The sequence below is a fragment of the Morus notabilis genome, unplaced genomic scaffold (genome assembly GCF_000414095.1).
Source record: "Morus notabilis unplaced genomic scaffold, ASM41409v2 Scaffold65, whole genome shotgun sequence".
NCBI classification, from domain to species: domain Eukaryota; kingdom Viridiplantae; phylum Streptophyta; class Magnoliopsida; order Rosales; family Moraceae; genus Morus; species Morus notabilis.
In genome coordinates this window covers 67375-89090 of record NW_010356865.1, presented here as the reverse complement: position 1 = coordinate 89090, position 21716 = coordinate 67375, and the positions used below count along the sequence as shown (strand labels likewise).

General features: G+C 32.6%; 2 protein-coding genes and 1 long non-coding RNA gene across 4 annotated transcripts; 2 read left to right on the top strand and 1 right to left on the bottom strand.

Moving 5' to 3' along the window:
- The first annotated feature begins 5580 nt into the window (after window positions 1-5580).
- LOC112090699 lies at window positions 5581-8165 on the top strand. The gene is made up of 3 exons (XR_002901769.1): window positions 5581-5698; window positions 5791-5851; window positions 8058-8165. It is a non-coding gene; the product is annotated as an uncharacterized LOC112090699 (long non-coding RNA).
- Window positions 8166-10018: 1853 nt separating this feature from the next.
- LOC21395503 (arogenate dehydrogenase 1, chloroplastic) lies at window positions 10019-12466 on the top strand. Of its 2 annotated transcripts, none has more exons than XM_024162586.1 (7): window positions 10019-10483; window positions 10717-10885; window positions 11000-11155; window positions 11502-11584; window positions 11688-11757; window positions 11860-11934; window positions 12149-12466. In XM_024162586.1, the coding sequence occupies exons 1-7, from the start codon at window positions 10188-10190 to the stop codon at window positions 12260-12262; spliced, it is 963 nt and encodes a 320-aa protein (XP_024018354.1). In that variant the 5' UTR covers window positions 10019-10187; the 3' UTR covers window positions 12263-12466. The 2 variants fall into 2 exon arrangements, with proteins under 2 accessions (XP_024018354.1, XP_024018346.1); XM_024162578.1 differs by having other exon boundaries at window positions 10708-10885.
- Window positions 12467-12852: 386 nt separating this feature from the next.
- LOC21395502 (protein RETICULATA-RELATED 5, chloroplastic) lies at window positions 12853-17384 on the bottom strand. The gene is made up of 7 exons (XM_010088732.2): window positions 16654-17384; window positions 16053-16182; window positions 15281-15811; window positions 14693-14800; window positions 13981-14529; window positions 13612-13725; window positions 12853-13184 (listed from the first exon to the last, which is right to left on the bottom strand). Exons 1-7 carry the CDS (start codon window positions 17307-17309, stop codon window positions 13038-13040), a joined length of 2235 nt encoding a protein of 744 aa, XP_010087034.1. The 5' UTR covers window positions 17310-17384; the 3' UTR covers window positions 12853-13037.
- Window positions 17385-21716: the final 4332 nt, after the last annotated feature.

Below are 21716 nucleotides of genomic sequence, written 5' to 3'. Positions count from 1 at the left end.
AAAATTAGAACCATTTTTTATTTACGTGTATTTTTTATGAGTGAAAATACTGTAGCGAACCATGAACCATGATTCAAATCGGGGTACGAATCCCCCAACCAAACAACCCCTTAATTTGAACCATTGTTTGGACGTGTGTAAAAAGAACGGTTGAAACAATATGAGTTGAATTAGACAAAACTCAAGAGGAAGGTGGGTTCTCATTTTTAGGGTTGAGAAGAGTTCAAATGTTCCATAAAATTTCAATCCAAATATGTATATAAGAGTCTAAACGAAGGTTTTATTAAATTCATGGATTCAAACTCGTAGAATTTCTTACCAAACGAGCCTTTAATAAAATCGCATGGAAGAAAATAGTTTTATAACTTTTTTCAGGTTGTCTAATTTTCCTTTTAGCATTTTGAGCTTAAGGGGGAAAACGAAGATAAAACGTATGAAGACACAAAAATAAAAAGAAGTTAATAAGAAATAGGACATTGAGGAAAATATGACTACTTAAGTAAATAGGTCAAGATTTATAATTAGTTAGCAAATAGGATTACAAAGTGTAAATTCAAATTTACACAAAATTAATATATCAAAAATACTCCTAATTTCCTTTTTAAATGAAATCTTAAAATTTACTCTAACTCTCTCCACGTTGACTCTCTCATCGCTCTCTGCATTGTAAATTTAGGATTTACGAATAAACACAATATATTTTCTTATGGTAAATCTTAGATTTCCGAAGCAAATCCAAAATTTATGAAAAAACATAAATTATATTCTAATAGGAAATCAGGAATCAACTATACAGTAAATATGAAAGTTACAAACATAACTAACAAAATATTTATATTATAGTATTAAAGTTAATATAATCCAGTAACAATAAATTTTGTGTAGATCATGGATTTACGAATACACACAGTATGTGTTTTGATGGTCAGTCATAGATTTATTGTGTAAATCCAAGATTTAAGAAAAAATATAAATTGTGTTCTGATGATAAATCTTATATGTACACTGTAAATTCAGGATTTACGAGTAACACAATCTATATTTTGATACTAAATCTTGAATTTACCGTGCGGTAAATCCTAGATTTACTAGTAGAACTAAAAAATATTAATATTATATTAGTAAAGTTCTGAATTTATCTTGTAAATCCAAGATTTACAAAAGAAGAAAAATTGTGTTTTGATGTTAAATCTTAGATTTACATTATAAATCCAAGATTTGTGAAAAAAAAAATGCAATATATGTTCTGAGAGTAAATCTTAAATTTACACTGTAAATCTTAAATTTACAATTAACAGTGAGAGAGAATGAGAAGAGCAGACCCACGAACGACAGATTACTGTGTAGATCCTGGATTTACAAATACACACAGTATATGTTCTGATGGTCAGATTTACTGTGTAAATTCAAGATTTAAGAAAGAACATAAATTGTGTTCTGATGGTAAATCTTATATGTACACTTTAAATCTAGGATTCGCGAGTAACACAATCTATATTCTGATATTAATCTTGAATTTATCGTACGGTAAATCCTAGATTTATTAGCATAACTAAAAAATGTTAATATTATATTAGTAAAGTTCTGAATTTACCGTATAAATTCAAGATTTACGAAAGAACAAAAATTGTGTTTTGATGTTAAATTCGAGATTTACATTATAAATCCAAGATTTTTGAAAAAAATGCAATCTATATTCTGTGAGTAAATCTTAAATTTACACTGTAAATCTTAGATTTACAATTGACTGTGAGAGAGAATTTGAAGTGCAGACCCACGAACGACAGATTAAGAGAGAACAGAAAGAATATGTAGAGGAAAAAGAAAAAAAGGGTATAATTGAAAACATAAAAAGGCCTATTAATTTTTATATATTGGCAAATTTACTAACATAAGTTTTAAATGTAAGCCTATTTTCTATACTAAGTAATCGACAATACATATATAAACGATACAAAATCAAGACGACAACAAACTATAAAAATAAGTTGAAGCTGACATGACTCCAAATAGAATAAACGACTATAAGATGAAAACAAAAGGGAAAAGACACGAAACAAGGATAAATTAATTATGAATAAACGAAAAACGACACCAAACTAATAAATGAGCTGGACTTACAAAAGACTCCAAGCCGAATATGTAATGACACGGAAAATTCCAAGGTCCATTTTAAAATTCAAAGGTCCATTTTAAAATTTATCAAGACTTAGAAGGTGAATATTTTGTAATCACAATTTCTGTAAGTCATGAAAATTTTGCAACCTTAATATACGGAAAATTTATCAGTAGGAATCTTGAAAATTATTCGGATTTGGACAATGAATTTTTTCAGTAACTTAGTTAATCATGAAATTGAAATCTTTGAAATGATAATTATGGCACTTTATTTTGTATCAATTAAATTAAATTGTCATGTGTAAAGTTTAATATTCATAAATTATAATCTTATGGGATGAAATTATAAAAATAAAATATTTTGTGAATTTCAGTACGGAAGTAAAGTTACAAGATTAATAAAGAAAATTACAATTTCTGTTAAGACGTATTTTAATACGAGATTTTAACAAATTTACGTAATTAAATTTCAAAAGAAATTCAAGAGCAAAAATAACAGATAATTCTCTATAGCATTACTGTTAGAAATAGTACATTTGATCTTGCCAAGTGTTAGGAGTGGTGTCCTTAAAGCAGGAGATGTAATAAGGATATTTTGTTATTTGATTAATAAAATAGTTTATTCATTATTTATGTGCATGTATTATTCAATACTTTATGAATATCATTAAAAATTATGTGATTATTTATGTAACCTTAAGTATTGTATATAATTATTATATACGAAAAGATAATATTTAAGGATAATAATCAAAACGATGTTTGTAACGAATTTAATTAAAGTTTTGAAATTTTTAATTAAAATATTACTAATATATGTCATTCCCATTAAGAATGGAATGGTGTTGTCTGCATCATTAATATATAGGGATATTGAATGAGTGTATTATGCATAATGAGATTACGTAGAACTAGGACACTGACACAATTTGATTTTCTGATAATTTCTGTTAAATATAGAAAATCAAATTTGAGTCTACGGATGGTCATATATAGAACTATCTTAATCATGAGTTGTTAGTAGACTCCTATTTGTGAATTCGTATTTTTTTACTTACACGGTATGGATTTTGAGATATTAAATCCTATTCCTTGTATCTTGGAAACATGATGAAATGGATAGCTAGGAATGCTAATATAGAAGATGGAATCCATTCATTCTTCTTTGAAGAAGCAGATAAATAATTTCCTTGATCGTTGATTCGGTACTTGAATAAGTAACGAGCTCGTATTCATGAATGTGTTTTATGAATATACTATTAATTAGAGAATCAATTATATTCAATGATAAAGATGTAATTAGAGAGGTTAGCGAATTTTACTTAGCTCTAATTATGAATTATTATGGAAGATCGAACTATATGTAGTGACTATATCAAATGGACACTTCAAGTTCTTAGAAATAAATTGTGCCTATAATTTTGAGAGTGCAAGTCCAAGTTTTTAGTGGAGTAATTTTTAGAATTAATCGAATTAATTAATTAATTAAAGAGTTTAATTAATTATTAATTTTATTAGAGCTCTGAATTATAAGTCCATGAGTTTTCACGTCATCCTTGTATTATTTACAAGACAAGATGAATTATCGGCATTTTATTTCACTCACGAATAATTAAATAAGAATTAATTATGTATTAAATAATGTGATTATTTACTTATTTTGTCACACATTGTGGTGGGACCACAGGGAGCGCGTGTCACTGGAAAAATCCCACTTGGTTTTTAGTTGCTTGCTCTCTAAGTAATTCGGTTTACTTGTTTGACAAGTTTTCCAATTAAATTCAGAAGGGAAAGTAAAGTGTGACTTTATTTGGAATTAAATTTGAGCTAAAATTAAAAATTTGATTAAGGAGGAATTTTCTCTCTCATCCTACATGTGTTAGCCAGCCCCCTATAGCTAATAAGAAGCAAAGTCTGTTTCCAAAATTAAAAGAGAAACTGTATTTTTAATGAGATTAAAAATATAGTAACAACTAATTTCTTATTAAATAGGAGACAATAGGAATTGGAGAAAAAGATTTTTGCTTTCCAATTTACCTAAGGTGGCCGAAAATTTATAGAGAGAAAAAGAGAAGAAAAGTTCTTCTAATTTTTCTAATTCTTTCACATACATGCGTTAATGTGAAAAAATACTAAATTAGTGAGTGAATCGATAATTATACCTTGAGCGCACACTCTAAGTCTTGTAAGTTTCAAGGAGTAGACGAGGAAGACCTGAGTTTTCTAAGATAGCTTTGGAAGGATCGTTTGTTGGCTAAAGACCTCAAGTTATCATCTTAATCATCGACAAGGTATATCGTTATAAATTAACAAGATTAATTTATTATTGCATAAATTAATATAATCTATAGCGTATTCAAAAAGTTTTGTGAAATTTTTTTTTATACATGATCCGTACTACCACACTTCTGCACACGAAAACGTTTCGAAAACCAACCCCAAGCACATGGCATACAGTCAATAAAATTAAAGATCTACCATTAGTGTAAAAACTACACTGCAGTTACTTTTGGGTTGCTAGAATAATAGATGATTTAATCAAAAGAGGATTTAGATAGGATTAGGATAAGATAAATCCAATGGCTAAGTTTTAAAATAAGTATTGATCTTAAGGCTAAGATTGAAGGATGTACAGATTTGAAGGATAGGAAAAGGATGAAGAAATTTAGTAGTTTAAGTATAGTATGATCACCATGAAATCAAAAAGGTTTTTCATGATAAAGAGTAAACCATGCATAAATCAAAGAGTGGGGAATTATATAAAGACAAAAGAATTCATGAACAATCTCCACTTTCATCATTTTAGCTGTAACCACAAGAAGAGAAACTATGTGAATCTAAAGTCCAATACTTTACAAAAGGGCACTAGGCAAATATCAAATCACCAAAGTTACCCCATAAGTGTTAGAGAAATCAACTAGTGTGGACAAAAGCATGCACCAAAATAAATAAATTAATTAACTAGTGCAACCCCACCACTCCCCATTATCCCATGATTTTCCCATTGATTTTGGTTTCAAAACTTTTCATAGTATATAGCACATAATGTATTAATAAGAAGAATCTAGTGGGATTACTTAAAAAAAAGAAGTTATATATATATATATAATGTGTATAATATATAAACGAGACGATAAGATTGTCGACAATCAAAAAGATAATAAGAAGGGGGACAATAATGATAGAGGTGATTAAGTGCATGTTGGAAGAAAGGTGAATGATTAGTCAAAAAGTCTACATTAGAATAGAACAAACTATGCATTATTCACGGAGTGAAAAAGATTTCTTGAAAAATTAAGATTTTTTTTTTTTTGGATGAGTGCCTTCTATGTCTCCTCTCTTTTGACTGGATTCTCTAGTGGGTAAACAACAAAACTTTTATTTAAATTATTGTACCACGGAGGATTTCATACTAATAGGTAGTGATATAACAAATTGTACACCTAACATTAGCCTCTCTAAAGTTTCAAGAAGTAAGATCTTTTCTTTTCTCCCATTTCTACCGAGTTGCACCCTCCTTAAAGTCTAATAACTTTACTTCAAGAGCAAGACCAAGAGGGGACAAGTTGGCCAGAGATAGGTAAGGAGAAACCATTTTCCCACTCTAGTGTAGCTTATGTTGTGTACTAATTTTGAATGATTCTAAGATAAGTTTTATTTTATGAGCTTAAGTTTTAGACCACTTATAGAAGCTTAAGGACGTGGTTTGAAGCTATGGAAGGCTAGCATTAAGGTAAAAGTTTTTTTCAAGAACTTTGTAACCCAGCCATGCATGTTACGATTTCAGTTATGTTAGTTATGGATACCTAAGAGAAAACATGGATATGGTGTGAGAATGAGACATTAAAATAGTAAATCTTAGGGATAGAATGATAAAATAGGAAATGAACTATAAAATAATTTTTGGAATCACTTAATTTGGTGTTGTTAAGGTTAAGATATGCTAGGTTTAAATTTTTACCACAATCAGTACATTTAATGTGACCAGCAAGAAGTACATCCATTTTTGGTTAAGCTAAATTTGGAATATGAATATGAAATTTTGAGGATATAAACTTGACATCTTGAGCTTTCCAACAAGATAACATGTGTCTGAAAATGATATTTGTATAATTAGTTATGAAAATTTAAAATAAGTATTCTGAATCACTAGTTTCACAAAACCATCTGAGAATAAAAGCCCAAACTTTAAGAGTTAGAGAACTTAGTTTATAAAACTGTTTTAATGGGATGAAATATGATACGTTAGGAACTTAATATCAAAATTTGAGATCATTTAGACGTCATATGAATTAGGAACACTAGTTTTATATTTGATGATCGAACCGGTAAGTAAATTGAGGAAATGTGAACTTAGAATTTTATATGATAGCCAATGATTATTTCGAGTGGGTGTGACACTTTAGACTCTGTTTGAAGGCGTAGTTATATATATATATATATATAATGGTTCATATGATTAAAATTAACTTTAGGTCCAGTGAAGAGTTTTGTTCTTCTTACTGAGATGAGCCTATTAGCGGAGAAAAGTTTAGATAGACCTCGAGGGGTAAAAACGTCAAAATTGCCGTCTATAGGGTCAAAATCGTAATTTTCGGAAAATTTGGAGTCAATATGTTTAGAAAAGTCCAGAGGCTTAGTAAGGCAGTAAGGGACTTAAAAAGTCAAACTTAGAGCCCTTAGGTCACTTAAAAAGACGTTAGGGGCAAAAATTGTCATTTTGACCACAAATAGTAAAATGGTCAAACGGATACCAAGCTTTGAGATTTAAGTCAAGGTCCTTAAAAACATAATATCAAAGGCGATAAATGTCCCAGGTTTATGACCTTAGAATCGTCAAAACCTGATAGGGCTAAAACGATAATTTTTCCTGAGGATAAAATCGTCAATCGAAGTTGGAAAACCCTGACTAGTCTAAAAACATTTATAAGACCAGAGATCACCATTTAAAGAATTAAATTAAGTTAAGAAATATAAGTAGACTTAAGGTCCCAGATAATGAACAAGTAACCCATAAGTTGATCGTAAATAAAACCAACCAGATTACTAATTAAAACTCAATATTTAAGGCCCAAATCCCATACTTAGAAATGTTTAAATTTAAAACCCAACTGGATTTAAAGGGGTAACCTACTTGTAATTTAGGAGTGTACTTATGAGACATTAACTTAATTAATTTTCTAGGTCCTTAAATAAATTAGTAGGACTTTTCGGATAACTCATTAGTTAATTAATTAATTTAATTAATAAACTAAGTTAAGAAATAAATTAACAGTTAGCAAAGAATAATTAACCTAAAGTGGTTAATAAAATTTAAAGGGAGATTTAATACTTGTTGTTTAATCCAAAAGTGTGAATTTAGTTAAGAAAGGAATAATTAATTTAATCAACTAATTCGAATGAATGTTGAAGATCTAAGTAAGTTAAGTAGAAGCTTCAATATCAAACTGACAGTCAATTATCGGTATCGTTTGAACTCATAACGAACAGCTCTACAAGAGTGTTTTGCTATGAACAAACGTTGAGCACTAGCACCCAGGTGAGTACAAAGATATGCTTGAGATATTGTTTGCTTGTAATGCATTGATTCTCTGTTATCGAAATGAGTGATAAGGATATTATTCCAAATGTTGCCTCTTCAGTTTAAATGATATTGATACTTATGTGGCATGATCATAATCGCATGTTTACTTAATAAGAGGCTAAACTAACAAGAGATAAGATAGGTGCCGTGCCAAACAGAAATTAATCAGGTCCATGTGCTGTCAAACTAAATGTGTGGGTAGCTCCCCTGACTTCCCTTGGTCATGTGCACCCGGTACGAGTACATAGCATAAAAGGTCATGCATTTTCTATTATGATATTATTATATGACAAATGTTTTGTGAGGAATATTTGTACTCGCTGAGCTTTGGCTCATAAGTTTGTTCACGCTGTAGGTAAAAAGCCTACTACTCATTGATGGACTTCACAAGGGAGTATGTGTATGGTGGAGGGTTGGGCTTGGATACCACCATGCTATAAATTCTGTAAATAATAAATATGGCTTCAGAGATACAATTTAAGTAATTATGTATTTGTAGTATTTGTATGAAAATTTTATTAGAACGTGCTTATTAAGTTGTGTTTAATAGGTATTCAAATCGGTTTGTAAATATGATATTATGTTGTATTGTTATTAAGTTTGAGCTTATGTTTATAAATCACATAAGTAATTTTAAAACTTTTATTAATGAAGAAAGGTTGTTTTAAAAAAGTTTTTTAAAAAATGCCTAAAAAATTATGGTAACTAAGTATATGTGTGTTTTAAAAGATAAAATATTATTGTTATAAGTGATGAATAGTAATGGCTTTGGAAGGCTGGGTCGTTATAGAATAACGACAAGAACATGAAGAGCGGCGATAAGGTTTTGGAAAGAGGAACAATAAGAAAAAAAAAGGACACCAAATTGAGTAAATGAGAATAAAGTTAAACAATAAGAAAGTGTGACGCAAAGTAAGAATGATAGTTGTGTAAGGACGCTAAGGGTTTGTTTGGTAGGAGGGATGGATTGATGGAAGGGTGGAAGAGAGAGGGAGTGGGAAGTGAGGGAAGAATTGAGAATTTTCTCAAAATTGTTTGGTATCATTAGAAGAAAAGAAAGTGACTTTTCATTCTATTGTTTGGTATTAGAAGAAAACACAGAGGGAAGGATTTAATTTTATGATAAAGTTACATATTTACCCTTCTATTAAAATTAATTATATTTACTTGAAATCTTTTTTTATTATTTAAGAGTGATTTGCTTTATAATACACAAAGAGAAACCCATAATATAAACAAAAAAAAAAAATCAATGATAGAAATCAAGCTTAAAAGGAAGTTTTAATTTCCTTTTTTCGCATACTATTGTTGTTCTTTTTTTTATTTTTAGCAACATTGTTGTTGTATAGTTAAAAAAAAAAAAGATCCATCAAAGAAAAAAAATTAATACAATAGTTCCTTAGTGCAATAGCAAAACCAAAGAGCTAAAAATTACAACAAAAACTTGTTCAAGCAAAATCAACTTGACATGAAAACATTAGCAGCTAAACTAGGAGGAAACATTGATTTTTAACCCAAAAAAAATGCCCTTGTAATTCTTAGGAGTTTTTAAGAATTTTAAGATTGAAAAAGGTCAATTTGGGAATAACATTCATTTTTGTCTTCAGCCATTCCTAATCCGTCGATATTTGGGAGAATAAAAATTTGTGGGCCAAGGAATTTACAACCCCTTCATTTTTCCTCAAAAAAATGGAGATTTTACTGTTAAGAGTGTAAGAGTCTGGACCTTCATTATTTACTCTTGATAAATACCATTTTGTTATTGTAATTATTTAACTAAAAATGTTATGAATAAAAAATAAGATAAAAATTTCGACTTGTGCACTTTTAAGAAGTATTTATCAAGATTACCCTTTTTTCTCTCCTCCATTCTTTCCATCCTACCAGACAATGTTAAATTTCACTTTCCACCCTACCAAACAAGGTTAAATTTCACTTTCCACCCCTGAATTCCTCCAACCTTATCCCTCCACCAATCCATCCTTTCAGCCAAACACACCCTAAAATAAATAGTCGACAGGTGCAAAACGACGAAAACGCAGGAGCATAGTAAAAACGGCAACGGTTGTAAGACACCAAAATAAACAAAACGACAACAATTTGTAGAACAACAAGAAACTGAAGAAGATGAGAGATAAAAAGGACAACAAGAAGAAAAACGAAACGACCACAAAGTGAGTATCATCAATACCTTAATGAACGACACCAATGTAGAAAACAATTATGACAGAATCCGGAGGAAAGATCATTTTTCAGTCAATTATAACAAAACAAAAGAGAGGAGAATTTATGCCAAAATCAGGGCTGAAATGGTGAAACCAGGAAAAGGAAGAAAGTGGACGCAATCCCCTTCTAGGCATCAGTTATCGTCACCCATTTGATATTGTTTGTCTTATGTTCTAAGCGATTACTTGGAAGAAATGTGCTTCTAGACTGCGAAAGTCTGTGTCAACTTTGCTGTCCACAACTCACCCATTTGAAATTTATGTCACGTTCTTCATATTCTGAGCCAAGAATTTATTGGCCAGTTTTTGCTGGGTTATTAGCCCTAGTCAAACGATATATATTAGCCGTTCTCAACCGCCATTATTATCTTCTTCTCGCCGCAACCATGGCTTCATCTTCCTCGTCTTCAACAAATCTGAAAATAGGCATTGTGGGCTTCGGCAGTTTCGCCCAGTTTCTGGCGAAAACCATGCTCAAACAGGGTCATTTTCTAAGGGCAACTTCTCGCTCAGATCATTCAGAGCTTTGCCTCAATTTGGGTGTCTCATTCTTCAGGTGAATGTAAGAACTGCCGTTTTTTGTATTGTTGTTTTAATAGTTAAGAGTTATAAAATTTTAACCTAGACTTTCGTAAATGAGACCGTTAAAAAATTAATCAAACAGTTATAACAACAGTATTTACAGGTAGTGAAAAGGACAATCAGCAGAAATTCCCTAAAAATACATTCAGAAAACTGATATTAATCTTAGCTTCATTCATATTCTTACAATATTTTCAGTGCTTTCAGGGATGTAGAAGCATTTCTTGGAGCTGACAATGATGTCATAATGATATGCACTTCAATTATGTCGTTAACTGAGGTTGTCAAGCCAATGCCACTGCATTGTCTGAAACGACCGACACTCTTTGTGGATGTACTCTCAGTTAAAGAGTTCCCCAAAAATTTTCTATTGCAAGTATGGTACCCATATATATATTATGTTGTGTTTAGAAATCTAACATGAAAAATTGGATTTAGAGATTTTTTGTGTGCATGAAAAGGAGAATATTGTGTTTGTTGTGTTGCTTAGGTGTTGCCAGAGGAGTCAGATCTGCTTTGTGCTCACCCCATGTTTGGGCCGGAAAGTGGGAAGAATGGGTGGAAAGATCTGGCATGCATGTATGAGAGAGTTCGAATAAGGAATGAGGCTTTGTGTTCGAACTTTCTCCAAATCTTTGAAAGAGAGGCAAGCAAACTTCTTCATTTCAATCTTTTGTTCCAAATCTTTGTCGGGGAATATATTACTAATATTAGCTTCTACAGGAAAAAGGCATGAATAAGATAATTGAAAAAGACAGGTTAAGCTTTTCGATACCCAGATGATATTATATTTGTCTATCCCTTCTCCAGTTGCAAGCTCATAAATTTTTTCCCCCCTCACACCTCGCATCAATCAAAATAATAAAAGAGAAATCTTGACAAATACCCTTTACAAGTGGGGGTCTTGATTTTTACTCTTTACTCTTGATTAATACCCTTCTTAGTCAATAACTATATTAACAAAGGGTACTAATTTTAAAAATGGGTAACAGGGTTGCAGAATGTTACAAATGCCGTGTGGAGAACACGATAAAATGGCTGCCAGGAGCCAATTTCTCACTCACACCATTGGAAGGTACATCTGATTTTCAGACACTAATCTCTCATCATCCTATGGGAAAAAACTAGTGGAAAAAGCCAATGATGACACTGACAAGGCTCAAGCTTCTTTTTTACAGGATATTGTACGAAATGGAGATCAATTCCACACCCATGAACACCAAAGGGTTCGAGTCACTACTACTATTGGTATAACATTCAATCAGTTGTGCAAAAGTTTTCTCTATACATGTTTGAACGCCAAATAATGCATGTAAGAAAGAAAAGAAGCTAACATCAAGTTGTTTGCAGAAAGAGAACACCGTGAAAGATAGCTTTGATCTGTACAGTGGGTTATTTCTACGAAATAGATATGCAAAACAAGAGGTATGAATCACTGCCAATGTTCTTGACATAATATTTTAGATTGAGAGAGAGAGAGAGAGAGAGAGAGAGAGTATGAATCACTGCCAATGTTCTTGACATAATATTTTAGATTGAGAGAGAGAGAGAGAGAGAGAGAGAGAGAGAGAGAGAGAGAGAGAGAGAGAGAGAGAGAGAGAGAGAGAATCTAAAGGTTGACACTTGACTCCTCATGCAGCTGGAAAACCTTGAACTTGCTTTCAACAAGGTCAAGCAGAAGCTGCTAGATAAGATGATTTACGATCAAGATATAGATGATTCTATGAATAATAAAGAGAGAGAGAGAAACTGATGAAGTTTACAAAAATGTAAAAGAATCGTATCAATTTCTGTCAGCTTGTTTTACTTCCTTGTTTTTTCCTACCATGATCAACTCACTGTAATTTGGAGGCATACAAATGCTACATGAATAATATTAGGGAACAGTGGAATACTATCTCTGCAAATCAACTTCTGAGCATTACAGAAATGAAACGAAATCAAATCAAAGTTACAGTCACACAAATTTGTTTCCACTAATGCTTCAGTTGCGATAAATCCCTATCCTATGCCTCTGAAGAGGTTAATGTGTTGCTAGGAAGTCGCATCTTTCCTTTATTTTTATTTTTATTTTCTATTTTTGGCTGGAATCTCATATCTTTCGTTACTTTAAATCCTTTAATTTCTAAGGTTACTACTTGAAATACAATCTTTAAAGAACGCTGAAGGCAACAACCATTCTAGTAAAGCAAGAATAAGTTTGCAGAAGAGAACAAGAGCTCCGAAGTAGAAACGTAGAATATGCATTTCTACCAAAACTTGCTTGAGCTATATTCTCCCAAGTACCTCAACCTAAATATGACACGGAACGGCTAAGTAACACCATAAAAATTAGGCAGCTGATTCTTAAAACCTGCCCTTTTCTTTTAATCAAAATTGGAAGGATGACATTGAATGTTATACAAATCGAGTTTGAACAGAATGTATAAAAAATTTCTTTTCTTCTTTATCTTTTTCTCCATATCTCTTCTGGAAGATTTGAAGAAGAAAAATACAATCGGGTATGAGTATAAAACCGAGTTAGCACCTCATTGGTTTTTGATTTCATCTATGTTGGCTTCTTCACTGTTGTTGCACTCCAGTGCAGCATGACTTGGAGAATCTGATCTTTGGTAAGAGGGAGATTCACTCTTGCGTGTTTGCAGTCCCGTGTAGCGTGCAAGATCAATCCATTGCTGCATCATTCAACGGCAAATATTAAACCAAGATGGAGAAAGAACAATGCAGCTACTGTAACGAGGGGGAAATTCAAGTAAGAGACGGATCAATATTTTGTGTTGATAGAATGCATAAGTCCAAGTTCACGAGGCATGACCAAGAAACAAACTGACATATGGAAGGAGGAAGGGTACATTTTAACACGGATTTACATAAACAAGGCCAGATTTCTTTGTAGTAGTACTCCCTAGTGAAATATAAGTACATAGCTCCTAAAAAATATAATCTTGTTTCTTTCTTCCCTTAGAAAAAATCAGACACATGGTTGTCATAACACAACTAATTTCTCAAAAGATCCGAGGAAAAAAAGAGAAGAAAAGCTAAATTTAGGCGTAAAAACACCAAAAAATAAAGGGGAGAGAGAAAGAAAGAGATGACTGTGACCTGAGTTCCCCAATAAGAGTTGATTGTCCGAGCAATAAACGAAAGCATATTTACAAAAAATGTCTGAGATGCAAATTCTTCAGAAATGCGATGCTCCACAATTCCAGCAATAAACTGCATTACAATTAACTGACATCAACGTCAAAAAAATTCTTGGATATTGCACGAATAAACAGAACGTAAAAGCTATGACCTATATTTATCCAAACACACCGATGTCATTGCATACTTGTGTAATAACATGACAGAGACATAAAAAATGTTGATTTGTAATATGACAGAACCGTCAGATATAGCATCCGTGCCCATGAATGTCTATGGAAACAGGAAACCAAATAAGCTTGCATACGAGAAAACTACTTTCTGTACCTGATACCGAAGATTTGCCGATATTCCAAGAAAGCAACTATAGACCAGCGCTGTCTTAAGTATCGGAGATCTCCTAATATTTTGATCACTAACAACTGCTGGATTAAGGAATCTACGAACTGCATAGAGAACATTTGATGAAGCAACAGCCCCAATACTGGAAACAAATCCAACGCTAGCAAGTTTCACACCACCAAAAAGAACTGATGCAATTCTATGATTGAAGTTCCAGTTCTTCCCCACAGGATTCTTTTGAAACGCATTATCTGGAATGGATCCAAGGAGACCTGATATGACATCCACGCTATCAGAGCCATTTATCTCATTGGTGGATGAAAGGAATGATAGAGTGGGTGCAGGAAGCCATACTGTAAAGAAATCGACAACTACTCCCCTTACAGTATCTGTAATAACATAATCAAGCTCTTGAAAGAAATTTTCTTTTCGCCTCTCATACTGTGCCAAGAGAGTAGTAGTTATTGAAATAGCCTCTTCTATAGCTAATCTATTCAAGAATTTAGGATCAGCCAGCAATCTTTCCCTGAAACCCTGCATGAATGTGAGATACAGTCAACTTACGTTTCTATGAAGCATTACCTTCATCATTCCTATAGCATAGCAATATGGACAAAGGTTTGAAACATGCTAACGTGTTTTAGTCATAGAACAAATGTGAAATCTAGGTAACTATGATTTTCTGATTCAAGCTTACCTGGAAACGATGAGTGAGTTCTGAAAGAAGAGGATACTGCTCCAAATCAAAAAAGTTCTGTAATACCTCCGGTGATACCAAACCAAGATCCAGTCCTTTTTGAAGGTCCTGAAAAACATGTCAGAGTAAAGTCTCTTGAGAGTAAGAAGGAAATATCATTAAGCAATGTCAATTAAAAGAATATTCCGGACTCAAAACCCAACTATCTACTACATAGACACCCATCCCCCGTAACCAAAATCAACTCATAAAAATAGCTGAGTTCAGAGTTGAAAAAAATTGTAAGACAAACCCAATTCTTCGTAGTTTTATTATCTTGGGGCAATGTAATTGTACTTTTTATATACGTATGAGGTGTGTGCATTTAATAATATAGAAAATAAAAGAAAATAGCATCTAGAGTCTAGTCATGATAAGGTGAGTTAGTAAAAGCATATATTTGTAAAGATGAGTTGGTAAGCAGATACTCCCAATTGAAATAGATTCGTCTGTTAAAGTTAAAAGGCACAAGGCTTAAATTCAAAAATAAATTAAAAAGCTCAAGTAAGAGAAAAAAATTTATATGCAGAGACTACTAAAATAGATAACCTGAGGAAGGGCATCTCGCTTCCTGCCAGCTGCATTCATGACTCGAGCAATTTCAGCACGGTCAAAACAATTTCTATTGCAGGGTCTGGCCGCAGAGTACCACAAAAAATCAGCAACTGGAACTTCTCCCTCACTTCTTATTTGTTGTCTTTCAGGATCAAGTAAAATAACTACTTGATTTTTCTTTGGTATCTTTCTTGAGATTCTGGCGGGCACCCCAGTCCCTCTGGATCCATATGTAACATGGCTAGCACCTGTCACTACGACCATCAAACCCATGGCACCTCCATCATCCAAGGATTGCAAGATGTTCTGGGACATGGTATACTCCTCAATTACTCTTGCTTGTGCAGATAAATACGAACTTGGACTGAAAGGAACAAATTGATTTGGATAATTCATGTCAACAGATGATCTTCGCGAGATAGCACTAAAGCCTGATATAAAGCCCGAACCCGCTGGAGGAGTGTACAATTTGCGATCAGCCTTTGAAAGGCCAGTAACGCCTTCTGCTTGCACGGTCCTCAAAACCTACTAATTTTGAAATAATCAGTATCTTCTTAATGGTTACTATACATATTCATGCATCAAAAGTTGTAATAAATGAATATAGAAAGTGTAAAACTGAGGCAAATCAGAGGAGAGGCAAACAAGTTTGTGATGGATCAAAAATGATTTACGAAAGTACACATCAACTATACAATTCATAGACAAACAAATCAAATGAAATTCTTGTTTTGTGCACATTCCTCATGTGGAAAATGTAAAAGACCTTGAGCGGAGTACCGCAAGCAACAAGTCGAACTCCATTATCACGGCAATAACTTAGAAGAGGCTCGTATTCCTGCCAGCGTTGAGGTGGCCAGTATGATGTGTAACCCTTCAAGGTTTGTCCGTCTATGCTGCAATCACGTACAGACACAAACGGTAAAGAGGAAGAAGCATCAGAATATAAACTTTACAAATTTATTTAGGTATTGGTTTACAAAGATATATTTCTTATCTGGGTCTTCAGTTTATTACTAATCCTACAAGTTCATCAACAACAAAAGACAGGTATCTACATACAAAATATTTCTATTCCACTTAAAAGATAAGAGCCAGAGATGCTTCATACTCGATTTCGTGTGGCATGAACAGAAAACCAACGTGTGATATTATTATAGAAGACCTCGTACTCCGTTGGAACTTATAAACATGTGTTTGTTAGCGATTAACAATACTCATGATATTTCTTAAACAGTTATAACCAATAACACTAGCACATAAAACTCACAAAATTTCATCCGATTTTACTTGAACATGACAAGCTCAGATTTCTTACTTCAAATAATTCGAGAAAACCGCATAGAAAACGAAAATGAAATCAAAACCTTTTGTCCATATACTGATTGAGTTGGTCCTGAAGATCAGAAGGAAACGCTTCCAAAGCCAAAGACATCGGCCGCTCAATCTCCGCACACCTTTTCTTCAAATTCTTCACAATCTCAAGCTCCAAATCCTTGTCGTCGCCGATCGGAACCTGCTCCGCTTCCCCTAAATACACAATTCGAGCGTTCATCACCTTCTCCCACACCTTCCCCTTGTCCTTCCCAATCGCCATCGGCTCTCCAATCACCGTCGCATCATAAATCCTCGAAGTTATTGCATCCTCCTTCTTCTCCTTCTCCTCATCTCTCGGCACCGCCTCCGTCACCTTCTGCTGCTGCGGCGGCGGCGGCGCGTCCTCTCCACTCGCCGTCGCCGATTGCAGAAACCACGCGCCGAGAGCCAGAGACGAAGCGAGCAGAGCTTGCCTCCTTGTATGCCCCTTAATCCGGCCATTATCTCCCGCTGAAAACTCATCATTTACGACGGAACGAATTGCCTTCGGCTTCTGCTGTTTTGCGGCGGAGGATCGGCGGAAAATTGGTTCGCCGGCGACAAATGTTCTCGCGATAGGACACGCCGGCGGAGAATGGCGGCGAGAAGAGTTTATATAGGTGACTGGTCTAGCAGTGTCGAAGCCACTGCGTGTGTGGGGCTTCATTTCGCGATGAATACGCGAAGGTGTCAAAACGACATGGCAAGCGCGCCAATGAAAGAGAGGTCGTTCAGTTATATATTTTTTTGAAATGCGTTCAGTTCTATTTTCAGCATTTATATTTCATAAATACGCATATTCTTTTAATGCCTCAAAAATATTTGAGCTTATTTTTATGGAAAAATTGAGCCTTTTGTCGTCGAAAAAAATAAATTTGAGCTTTTTTTCTTCTTCACAAAAAATATTGTGATGCGATGGCTCTTTCTGCACTACATATTATTTTGACATGGAAGAGTTTTTTTATGTAATATCTTTGATTTTTTTTTTTCTGTTAAACAAACAAGAAATATGTTTAATTGACTAGGATGTTCTCGTTACTATCCGCCAGATAAGCGTATAGGGGTTTGAGTGGTTGGCTTCTCACGTGTTTCAATTTTTTTTGTATTTTTCCCCTCTTCTTTTTCTCCTCCACTTTGTCAACATCGATGTGTGGTTAAAAATAGAAAAGGCTTACGTGGCATTGACACATAGCAGAAAAGGGTGCACTTCATAATGAGGGTGTACATGACCTCGTTCATTTCACCGATTCGAGTTTAAAAATTAAATTTTATTACAGTCAAAATCTCTTCAAAATAATCACATTAACTTTTTATTATAGTAAAAAACTCTCACATAAAGTCACATCTCAACTTCAATTAAAAACTCAAATCAGCGAACTAAACGACCCTATCTATTTCTCTCGTAGCCCTATTTAACTTCATTTTTATTGGAGTTTTTAATTTGAATTAAGATATGATTTTATGTGAGAATTTTTTATTATAATAGAAAAATTTAGATGTAAGTTTTTGTGAGAACTTTTAACTATAGTAAAATTAAAATTAAAAACTCAAATCGGTAAAATGAATGAAGCCCGAATGAATGAAGCAAACTCAAACTGTTATTTAAGATTTAAACATTAGTTCATGATTCAAACTGGTGTTTAGGAGAAAAAAATTTAAAGACAATTCAAACTATTAAAAATGATTTAAGGACAACTTAAATTATTGATTTTAAAATTCACCTCCCCTCTAAATTCTAACCAGTCAATAAGACTAATAATTTCATATTCTATTTTTTTATCTTTGATTTTAATTTTAAAAATGGTATAACATCTTCGTTTTAATTCTGATTGAGATTATTTTTTTAATGTGTTCATAATGAATAGACAAATAAATCCCCGCCTATATTGCATATTTTTAATGTCATTTATATTGAGGTTTTATAAGATTTGTTACAAAACTCTAATGATAGTTTTCAATACTTTATCCAAACATATTTAGGATTTTATTCCCAATTCAAATTATAATTTATTTGTATATCCAAACAATAGTTCAGATTACAGTTCGAATCACCACAATTTAGATTTTACAGCTCTAATTAAACAGGTTCAAATCTCCACAATTTGAATTGTTATTTTTCTAATTGTATTTTGGCATCTCATAAATTGTCACGCCCCCAAACAGGGATTAGTGATGTGGAGGCTTGTTTAGAAATAAAACAGGGATTAAGAAAATAATTAAGCATAAGTGAAAGTAAAAAATAATATATATATATATAAGAATTTCTAAACAAACCCCACTATTTAAGGAAATTAGATTTTAGAAAGAGTTAAGCGGACTTTATAAAATTACAATCAGATTCAAATCAATTTCAAAAGTTAGCCTCCGGCATCCACAGGGTTTTCACATTGTGCATACATAAACAAATACAGAAATGTAAATAACTGACATCAACCACAATCTAGTAGAATTTAAGGTTTACAATCCATAATGCTTATATACATGCCTTAGTAATGAATGGAAACGAAGGAAAACTTCACAGCTTCCTCTCTTCTTGAATGGAATTTCCTCACCGGTAAACACCACCTATTCTGCACTACTTCTAGAGTCGCCTGGGAGGGGTTAAATTACATTTGAAACAGAGAAAAGTGAGCGAAAGGTAAATGGAATGCTCAGGGTTCGAACATGTCATCCGGAGCCAAACATCCTTTTTCTGAAATGAAATAAACTTAAATTGTCGGTTTCAAACACCAGTAAGTAATTTAATGATAAATTACTTACAACCATTGCAAGACCAATCACCATCGTAGTGGCCCATCCAGGTTTCGGGTCCTACCCTCAAGGATACGATCTGCATATCCCGATCACTAGGCCATCAGCGTTGTTACCATTTCTTAAAATATCTCATTTTAAGAAAAATACCATATAAAACTTTTCTTTAGTTTTTAAGGATTTCAAATACATTTTTATATTTAAAACATTTTCATAGGCCAAATACATTTAAAACTGGCTAACAAGTATGTGGACAATAACATCCTACCTCTCGAATGTCAATTCTACGGATAACTTCACGTGGTCCTAGCTCCACTTGTCTTTGAAGCTCCAAGTCCAATCGTGTCACTGGCTTCGTCATAAAAAATAACAGTTTAGAGTTTAATCCTTATCTCTAAACAATCTAGCTTAATCCTAAACAATTGTATCATACTAGCGTGCCTTGACTTAAAATCAAAGTTCATAAACAATTTCTTAATTCAAATCATGATTCTTTGAGAATCGGAGTTCAATCAAGAGAAATGGAATGGAAGCAAGGATTAATGTGGCTAATCCACTCACTTTGAGTCCCCAAATAAAATTAGGTTGGTTCTATATTGAATTTCAGGGTCAAACTAGGGGTTTTGAACTGTTTTGGGTCAGATTTAGTGTATACCAATTGACTGGTGACAGAGAAGTGTTACTCCACCGGTCGGCTGGTGGAGTGGTGACTGGTCGTCCGCCCCGGTCGACTGGTGGGGAGCAGATCAGCCAAGAACAATAGTCGATCCGTGAGGAACAAGGCCAAACCCTGTAAATTTTGAGTGTGATTTTGAGATATTTTCAAGGAAAATTAACAAAACCAGGTTCCAATCATCAAATGGGGTCCAAAGAATCAAAAACCCCCCAAATTCTAATATGATTTCAACTAAAATCCATTCAAAATCAAGTTAAAACCAAAACCTCACAAACTAAACAAAAATAAAGTTTCATCAAAGCAAAAATAAGAGATTCAAGAATGAGTTTTTAAAGAATTTACCTTGATCTTTGCTTTGATGTTGAAAACTTATTAAAAATTTACTTTTTGGTTTAGATCCGAATCCAAATCCGCTTAGAGAAGCGGGAGAGACAAACTTGAGAGAAGGAGAAGAGAAAGAGAGTAGGGGAGAGACGAGAGAGTGAGAGAGGAACGAGGGAAAAGGAGAGAGAGAGTGAGCTCTGAGAGAGAGAGAGAGAGAGAGAAAGAGAAAAATGAGAGAAAGAAAGAAGGAAAAAATATAAAGGAAAAGGAAAAAGGTAATATTAAAAGATAGTTAAAAAGAAAGGGATGGAAGTATGTATTCTCACATACTTTCGGGGTGAAATTGCAAATATTAAAAATAATTAAAATTTTCTTGATTAATTTAAGAAAATTAAATTAGGCACACTAATAAATTACAATTAATATAATTAAACTTGTTTAATTCCTCATGTCATTACATAAATTATTTAAATATCTATTATTTTGTATTTATATAGTTAGATTTTTAATTTTAAATAACACGTTAAATAAATAATATGAGGGCAGTCACCAAAATAGAAAAAATAAAAACAACAGATTTTTGACTCTTCCCTCGTATAAAGCTATCGTTTCTGGCTTATTATGCTTATTGATAAGGAGGATTTTTTTTTTTTGTTTTTCAGAAAGAATAAATTTGTGTCCATTTCTAAACAAAAAAAAAAAGAAATTATGAATTTCACTTCTATTTCAGAAATAAACTAAAACAATTCACTTATAGAGTGGTCGTATTTGTTCTATCCTATCCTACATATAGCTCACTTATTGGTCATTTAAAACGAACCGTTTTGATTTTTTTTAGATTTTGGTTTTTTCAGTTCTTTTATCTTTTTTTTCTTTTTTTTTCAATTTTGTTTCCTATTTTTCTTTTCTTTTCAAACATTTAAAATAAAGAAAAGTACATAGTTTTTATGGTTTTATGTATATTTATTATTTATGTAATTCTAAATTTTTAGTTTTTGTCTTAATTTTTTCTTTGCTTTTTAAGTTTCAATTACTTTATTTTTAACTTTGTCAAATTATAATTTAAATTATAATTTAGAATGTTTCATGTATTTTTTTATTTAAATGTAACCTTTTGACTTAAATTATCATTAATGTATACTCTTGTCTTGTGTGGGAAATTTAAACTTTATATCTTCAAATGGAATTAGGTGTGTAGTTTCCATTAAGATACTCTCGCTACCATGTAATCTAACTCTTCTTAAATCTCTAAATTAAAATTTTCTTTTACTTTTTTTTTCATGCATATTGTTGTCCATATTCTTTGTTATAAAAGCCACCATT

Bases quoted from the DNA above. Each gene is read 5' to 3' on its own strand.
- LOC21395503 (XM_024162578.1), top strand. From the start codon at position 10,188: ATGTCACGTTCTTCATATTCTGAGCCAAGAATTTATTGGCCAGTTTTT. The intron at 10,886-10,999 runs GTATGGTACCCA...TGTGTTGCTTAG, and splicing joins CCAAAAATTTTCTATTGCAA to GTGTTGCCAGAGGAGTCAGA. The intron at 11,156-11,501 runs GCAAGCAAACTT...AATGGGTAACAG, and splicing joins TCCAAATCTTTGAAAGAGAG to GGTTGCAGAATGTTACAAAT.
- LOC21395502 (XM_010088732.2), bottom strand. From the start codon at position 17,309: ATGAAGCCCCACACACGCAGTGGCTTCGACACTGCTAGACCAGTCACC. The intron at 16,183-16,653 runs GTTTTGATTTCA...ACGTGATTGCAG, and splicing joins AATCAGTATATGGACAAAAG to CATAGACGGACAAACCTTGA. The intron at 15,812-16,052 runs GTCTTTTACATT...CAAAATTAGTAG, and splicing joins CTTGCGGTACTCCGCTCAAG to GTTTTGAGGACCGTGCAAGC.